Source organism: Rhinatrema bivittatum, chromosome 1, assembly GCF_901001135.1.
Source record: "Rhinatrema bivittatum chromosome 1, aRhiBiv1.1, whole genome shotgun sequence".
In the NCBI taxonomy this organism is placed as follows: Eukaryota; Metazoa; Chordata; class Amphibia; order Gymnophiona; family Rhinatrematidae; genus Rhinatrema; species Rhinatrema bivittatum.
The window spans coordinates 665,903,987-665,912,651 of record NC_042615.1 but is presented as its reverse complement, the minus strand read 5'-3'; the positions used below and the strand labels follow the sequence as shown (position 1 = coordinate 665,912,651).

Here is an 8,665-nt window from a genome sequence, read left to right as displayed (position 1 = left end):
AATAGATTATGATTAAAAACCTACAAAAAGTCTAGCATGTTAGCATGGTAAAACTAAAATCACTTATAAGAAAAACAGGTGCAAGCTTAGCTTCAGGCAATACTTGCATCATCAAACATTTGTTAGCGACATCATGTTTTCTCAACTACTTTGCAGGGTTCTTTACCTTAACGGTCCCCTTTTAACAAGTTTTATTTTTGGTCTGTCAGGACGGTACTAATCCCTTACTATACTTTTAAGTATGGAAGCTATCATGATTTCCAATTACCAACTGAACTTTAAAATCCAGAAACTAGAAAGTTTACTAACTCCTATACAACAAACTTTTAATCTGTTTGAGATTGATGAAATAAGCTGTGCTGAAATTCACACCGAAGTCAGGGTTTTAAATGCATGCAGGTGAATTTGAAAAGGCCGGTGTGCGACAAAATCTAGAGATATGCAAATATGTTGGGCCGGTGTACGCCAAGAGGATTTTAAAAAATCACCCGAGTACGTGTGTATCTCCCTCGGCATGCACAAATGAAAAGCTCCAAAAGGGGGCGGAGAATGGGCGTGGTTTGGGCATTCCTGGATTTCAACTTCAAATTAGCGCATAAATACTTACGTGCACAAGAGCTTGCCAGGGACCCCTGCCGTATATCTTTACTTCTGCCATAGAGGACGTGTAAGCAATAAAATAAAGATAAATAGATCAGCAGGGTTTTAAGGCCTGGGACTAACAGGGGAGAAGGGAGGCTATTAAACTAGGGGGGGTTGGAAGTCCTATCCATTACCTGGATGAACTGGGAATGAACAGGCAAATTAGTAATGGCGTCAGCACGCGTCTATTAAAATACCCCCACTTACACAGCAGAAGCAGCAGTTGCATGCATGGGCACTTAAAATTGCATGCACATGTGTGCCCATTCAGGATATTCTATTATAAGTGCATATGTTATAAAATGGCCATGTTCCTGGGTGCGGGTTGGGTTGATGAATGCACGCACATGTGCGCCCGTGCGCCTGTTTAAAAGTTACCATCCAAAATTCTCTATAAGAAGAGATTTTACACACGAACGTCCTCTACCGCATGCGAATGAGCTCAACAGAAAAGTTACGTACTTACTTTTCTTAATGATAATTTTACAAGATAGATAACTACGGCCTAGATTTTCTATCTTCGCCTGGCTTCCTGAATCATGCGGTACCGGGGGGAGGGGGGGGCGAAGCGGGGGCGGGCCTGCAAAAGCCAGCAGCGATCGCACCACCGCGGTGTTATCGCTGCCGGCTTTCGCACCCAATTGCACCACCGTGAAAGGTGGCGCTATTGGGCGTGATACTGGTGGCGATAAGGAGTCTTACCTTTTGCCGTCAGCGAAGTCGTCGCGGAGTCCACCCCGAGGCCGCCCCTACTCCTCCCCTTCCGGTGTGGACTCCACCTCAATTTAGTCCCTTTTCGCGTGTAATACCTTTGGAAAATGCCCCCCTACATCTCATCAAGGTGTAGATAGCGTTTTAGTGAAAATTGGCCAATGAAAACGTCTTCGTGCATTAGATTTTATTGAATTCTGAGTTAATCTATTTTGCAATGCAGTGGCATATAGTTTACTATGAGCATGGGGACCATTTTGAGAATGTGTTTGCAAACAGACCCTTTGTGGGTAAAAATGCACAGAGCCCAAAATGCCAATATTTCAGCATGTTTGTGTGTATTTAAGCATGTAGAGCCTTGTCTGCAAAATCTTTTGCACCTTAGTACATTGGTCTGTCTCTAATATTGGCATTAAAATATTTAATAGCAAAAAATCAATACTGTATTTGTAAAGGGTAAAAATCATGCAAAGCAGAATTTTCAAAAGGGATTCTCCTATTCTATGTCGGTAACAAAAGTCTTTTGAAAATTGGGCATCCTAATATTTTGTACAAATGGTTATTTCATCTGATAAAAAATACAAATAAATATTATAAAATAGTTAATACAAATAAATATTATACGCACTACATTAAAATCTTATGAGATTTCTGTAAAGAAAAACTTGATTTATGTTGCCATACTGGCTGTGGAGCTCTTTTTTAAATGTGGCATATAATTAAAAGTCAATGAATGGTCATAAAATAATGCACCAGAGACACTGTGTCACTAAGAAAGCCAGTAACTTTACTGATTTGTCTGCAAAATACAAATTATACCTTATTTCCAGCAGGAGAAACATTTGAAATTTTCCCATATTGTTTTTGTTCACCAAAGACAGCTGAATTAAGTCTTTGAGATACACAGATGTGGTTGGCTTAATTATAACATCTTGTCATCTACTGGCGACAAAGTCCAGCTTTTGCCGCAGTGAGCCTCTGTTTTTAATACTGGTTGCAACTGCTTGTATGCCCCCTTATACAAGCTGTTTCTTTTAATTGTTACTGTTTAGATGGAAATAGATTCTCTGAAAGAAATAGAAATAAAAGGATACAGCAAACCAGCTGGAGCAATCCAAGAACAAAATTCAAAGTAAGATGTCTATATGTTTTCATACCAGATAGAACATCAGTACCTCTTTTCTTTATATTTTTTCATTCAGTTTTTCTCTTCTGTCAGTGAACTGACCTCCTGGAAGTAGCTGAGGTATGGGATCAACTGGAGGTATGAATAGGGAAAATGGAGCGCCACGCCAGACTATCCCATTTTTCTAATATTGAATTTTGTGGCAGAAAGTATGTGGCACTAAAGCTTGGATTGCTCCATGTCTTTGGTGAAAATATATCTGCAAAACCCCTTTTTTTGTTTGTTTCAAATTACATCTACAGTCTGAAGCTTGCTATGCGATACTAATGCTCTCAGTCCTTCAAGAGATCAGTAATGGCAGAAGACTGCGGCCCCATGCGTGATGACATCACAGTAGATGGCACAAACAAGAAGAGATGAAATACTCCAAGGTTAGGCAACAGCCTTTATTCAGTTTTCAAGTGGCTTTAAAAAGGAAAAAAAAAGAAAAAATGGAATACATAGCATTTATGTTCCTGAATGAAACACAAGAGGATGAACATAAACCAAACCAGCACTGTTATGCCAAAGTTAAAGAAGAGAGTGTGTGAGATGCAAAGAAAGATGCAAACACATACAATTATAGGAGGGCTGACATTTTTAAAGATATTTTATGTGCAGATTCTGCTTTATTTAGATTTGTGACTGTAAAGTCAGCTGAAAATTAGGGTCATTCTTGCTCTAATCACAACAAGATTTTGAATTTCCACTTTCAGGAAAACATGAGCTATTGTGTCACAGAACACAACTTGAATATATTTAAATCCCAACGCTTCAGTGCAAAAGCATTAATGTATAAGAAATCCAGAATATGTTTATCCTATCATTGCCATCTCTATTTTATTTTATGGAGGCTTTTGGAAAAAAAATATATTATTTTTATTAAAAAGAAAACAAAAATGAAGACTAGATGTAATACTGAGGGCCATGTAAAATGCCACATTAGATGTTTATCAACTTGCTATCAAGAATGCTGCCTACAATGTTCTGTAGCATAGGTATATGTAAGTTAAAATGTTAATATCCTTTTGGGGCTCTGCCCCAAAACTTCTTAAATATAAAGGGATCACACGCTAAAATTAGCTCTGTAAATACAAGAAATGGCAGGTTACATAAGATACAGGTAGAAAGTCCTAGTTTACAGAAAGTGACCCATCGTCATCAACATTGTGCTTCATTGGATTAAATCAGGTTTACAAATGTGTATTCTCCTGTGCCGCCATGCTGTTGCCTAAATTACACTCAGCAGTGAAAGGGGAGGGGAAGGGGGGCTCAATGGATAACTGGCATCCATTTCAATGTGATGCTGCTCTTCCAGCGATCGTGTGAAATGGCCAAGATGGCACTGGCACCCTTGTGCCTGCTATAGTTGCTCCACTCCCAATACACTGCAACGCCAGCGAATTCAGAAGTTTCCTTTCATGTGTCATGGGTGCTAGCAAGGCAGGTTTCAAGGTAAACTTTGAATATGGCTATTTATACTTCCCTAGGAAGACCCTGCCATTGGTAAGTTACTGCTAACAATACTGGTAAATCCAAGTGTACGGAAATGACAGACTACATTTGTGATACATTTGCATATTTTAGACACATCAAAATTCAAATATCTTTAAACTGAGAACACAAGCGTACAGGTTCATTGCTACATGAGGAGAGTGGTTTTGAAAGAGAACAGCAGCTTTACTGTATATAGATTTGACGGCTATAACTTGAGAAAAAAAAATGTATAAAAACAACATGACAAAGATCCAATCAGTCTGTACAATGGATGTCAGGTCACCCAGCTGAATGTAAATGAAGTATTTCACACAACAACAACAGGAAAAAAAAAAAAAAGAATTTGTTTAGGTGTGTTGCGTCTTGGAAAGCTCTCACCTCATAGAATACCCATCGGACATGATATAACTGACTCTGAACCTGCAAAAATGTTTGAAGAGTGAGAGAAATTAAAAAAAAAAAGTTACTTAAATGTGCAACGGCACAAATAGATTCCCTTTGCCCCTCCTCCCTCCGACTTTTAAGATAACAAAACTTCTGCTATTACCATAATTATTATATATATATATTTATATATATATATATATATATATATATTAGAAAGCTATACACAAGCATGTTAATTTCACAGATTTTTTTAGATTCTTAATATTTTATATAATTAGAAATACACATTTCAAAAACAAAACTTCTACAAAGAGAAAACAGTTATCTTGGTTAGCAAAGGACGGCGTTCTTCATGACCTTGGGCAGCGCTTTCTATACAAAAAACCCCTTTTACTAATTTTCTTAAGGATTGTTTAAAATATTAGCAAAGCTATGGAGGAGGGGGAAAACCAAACCACATTTTGGCTCAAGTTACCTACAAAAAGCCACAAATGCTTTGCAAACTTTCTTTTAGTTTATTATTTTTAATATGAAAATAAGCAAAGTGTAATGTACATATTTTTTTAATATTTCTATTTAATAAGTGAGGCAGACCCAGGATTTTTAAAAATTAAACATGTGAGCTCTCAAACTGTTTTATGTATGCAATTTTTAAGTATGGTTCTCTTTTAAATTCTTGCAGCTGAGTACTGCCACAAGCCAGTGATATATATCTATAGGTTTGAGAGGATTCTGTCTTTTGTTGGGTGACTGGTATTCCTGGCCACTCTCTGCTGGGTCTGTCACAACATCTGTACATTGTCTGCATGTTGCATAACAGCTGCTTTCTCTCTCAGTAAAGCTCTGCCACTTCTGGCAAAAATTGCCTTTTGTCTATTTACATGTAAATAACGTTGAACCTGCAACATGACACTATCTATTGTAACATAACATTTTGCAAGAGAGCACAACAGTGAAAAGAAGTTAGCTTAAAAGTCTACTTTGTACATGTGGTTCTGTTGTACAACGCAAGTGCTAAGTACGTTATCTCAGCATTTTCTGCATGACCTTATACTGTATCACTGAGGCAATTTTAAAAGTACTTTTACAAAACGGAGTACCTGACTTTTTTTTTTTTCTTCGTTTATTCATTTTCCACACACGGCACATATAATGCATATCGACCCCCTCCCGTCCCTCCCCCCTCCCCTCTTTCTCCATTTAAGGTATAGCACACACACACTGCAAGAAAAAAAATATTATAAACTATTAGGTGATAATGCTATCATGTTGCCCATCCTTCAGAGAGCCGCATGCGCTTGACGGAGGGGCTCTCCCTTTCGTCTGGCGAAGGTCGGGTGGTGAGTCCGAGGGGGGAGTGGAAGTCGTTGCGGTGATCCTCTCGATCGCTCCCGTCGTATGAGCTGCTGCAGCTGCTGAGGCTGTCAACGGGCGATCTCCCCGCCTCATGACGCGTGTGATGGGGGTAGCCCGACGGCGTGGCAGTGCGGTCTCTAGGAGGAGAAACAGGTTCTGACTTGATGTTGAGGCTTTGAGTAGAAGGCAGGGAGAGATTTGTACTCTGAGATAAGTGAGTGCTAGTACAAGCTCTGTAGGAGGAAAGGAAACCCAGTTACAGAATGGGGAGGCATGGAGTCCATAGAGACCCAAACCACTCACACAGAGCCACACTTTCCTCACTCATGCACACAGACACACACACACACACACACTAGTGCAAGCCATGGATATTAGAATGGTTCTAACAGAGTAATTTAACAGCTAAAATTAACAAGGTGGTCATTTATATCCTACCTGTCTCTCATAATGGAAAGACAGTCAAATGACGTTGCTAAACATATCACCATGATTTTTAAGCTTTACGCTGCTTAAAGCAGTCCAACATGTCTTTTTCTTGCATGTGTAAATGGAGGGGGTAGAAAGACCAAATGGGAAAGTTTAGGATCTGAGATAAAGAATGTTTTAAATATATTCTATTAGACAAATTCAAATTATAAAGAAAAAAATATATCTTATATAAAGAAAAAAAATGGAAAACATTGCCAATGGTGCTTTGTGCACTAAAATGTCAAGAAGTGTGCACTGTTGCAAATAATGCATGCTGTTTGGTGTTTGAGCACTTGAAGAACTATTTGTGATGTTTTCTGTAGTACTAGTCTTATTGTCTTTCCCTGTAGCCTTCAAAATGGCAACAAGACAACTGACTCTCTTGCATGCTTTTTGCTTTTAATGTACCTGAAAACATTGTTATTAGTTTTTGCAAATTCTTTCTTGGCCTTACAAGAATATTTTACAGTTAATTTGCCACTGCTTTTGCTTATTCTTTTTTGCCTCATTAGATACTCCTTTCTATTTTTTAAAGGACATCTTTTTAGCTTTAATAGCTTTTTTCACAGTACCATTTAGCCAGGCTGGTAGTCATTTGGTCTTTTTCCATCTATTTAAACCTGTGGAATACATTTTATCTGAGCTTCCAAAATGTTTTAAAATAATCTCTTATCTCATGCAGACTTTTAGTCTTCATAGATGCTCCATTTAGTTTCCTTCTAATTTTCACGTTATCATAATTTTCTTTTTTCAAGTTAAATATTATTGCAGTATTTTTAGTTATCATTCTCTTTTTAGTAATTATGTTAGATTTGATTGTGCTAAGATCATTAGTACCAAGTGGATTGATCACTATTACCCTTTGCACCAGATCCTACATTCCACAGTAAACTGGTAGTCATCCCTTTCCTGCTTCTCAGTTTCAGATCCAGCTGCTCCATAAACAGTCATTAATGGCATCTAGAAAATTTACCTCCATAGTATATCCTAAAGAGACATTCACCTAGTTGATATTAGGATAATATAAATCTCTCATTATTATTGTGTTTCTAGCTTCAGTACCCTATCTAATCTCTGTTAGCATTTACAGTCTGTCTCACGATCCTGGACAATGGAACAACGAATAGTATATCTCCACTACTATACTCTTCCATTCATGCATGGAATTTCTATCCATATACGTTTCAGAGTATAGTTTGTTTCCTAAAAATGTTTAATACTACTCAATCTGATGAGATTTTTATCATCCAGTGTCACTTCAACACTAGTTCAATCTGTTCTTTCATTTCTATATATTTTGTAGCATGGTATCACAGTTTCCCATTAGTTATGCTTTTTCCAGTAGGTTTCTGAGATACCAAATATGTTTATATTTTAATTTAATGCACTATATTCTAACAGTGAAATCTTATTTTTAGACTTCTTGGATTTGAATATAGACTCCTAAATGTATTCTTTTTAATCCTATTTGCTATCTGCTCTTAACAGCAGTTGATTCAGGTATTTTCATGTTATTTATATTTGTCTTCTTTGCATTTACTGTATATCCACCTGAGCTCCACCAGTTTTATCCATTTTCTCTCTCTCAGGGGTTTTAATGGTTCCTTTTTTAATCATATCTTTCAAAGATACCTACTTCCAAATCATGTGCTACTCAGCAACGATCAGCTTCCCCACAGTATCTATTTAAAAACTCCTTTATCTCCTTTTTAATTGTTTGCACCAGCTGCCGGGTTCCATTCTGGTTAAGGTGGAACCCATCCAATCGGTACTGGCTTCTCCTTCCCCCAATTACCAATGAATCAAAAGCCTTTCTCCCTGACTCACTGTCTCAGCCATGTATTGAGTCACTAGAGCATATCCTTCTGCTTGAGTACTGCATATGAAGGTGGGAAGTATTTCAGAGAATGCTACCCTGAAGGTTCTGTACTTCAGTTTGTTACCTTGAAGCCTAAATTTGGACTCCAGCACCTCCCTCTTACTCCTTCCTGTGTCATCAATACCCACATGAACCATGATATCTGGCTCTTCTCTCCCACTCTCTAAAATCCTCTCTCATTCCTGTATGGTAGTTGCCAGTTCTTGTTCTCCTAATTGATAATTGGCTAATAGAATTTTGTGCTTCAGATATGCAATTGCACACTTTAACTGAATTGAACAGCTTCCAAACACTTGACCAATCTTCCAATTATTCAAGTCCCCTTTCAGTTTTTCCTTACCCCTCTAGATGCGTCTAACCTGATTTCTGAATCAACTGCAAAAAAATAAAAAATAAAAAGCATATGTCTTTCAAGTCCCTCTGTAATATTGGTAATAAAGTTATTGTAAAAAATTGGTTTTATCACCAAGCCCAAGTTACTTTATCTTCATCAGAATGGACTCAACTGACCACCACTCACAGAGTTCTGTTGCTCAACCAGTTCCTCACCCAATTTA

The 8,665-nt window shown here is 37.7% G+C and overlaps 1 protein-coding gene across 9 annotated transcripts in view; it reads right to left on the bottom strand.

The window, feature by feature from the left end:
- Positions 1-2,119: 2,119 nt before the first annotated feature.
- The window catches only part of MEF2C (myocyte enhancer factor 2C), a 354,211-nt gene continuing 347,665 nt past the window's right edge, over positions 2,120-8,665 (bottom strand). For 6 of the 9 annotated variants that reach the window (XM_029573607.1, XM_029573567.1, XM_029573558.1 and 3 more), the window contains one exon: positions 2,120-5,991. In XM_029573607.1, the coding sequence (XP_029429467.1) occupies positions 5,667-5,991 (325 nt within the window). In that variant the 3' untranslated portion in view covers positions 2,120-5,666. The remainder of the gene's footprint in view (positions 5,992-8,665) is intronic. The other 3 variants (XM_029573591.1, XM_029573583.1, XM_029573575.1) reach the window with 1 other exon arrangement.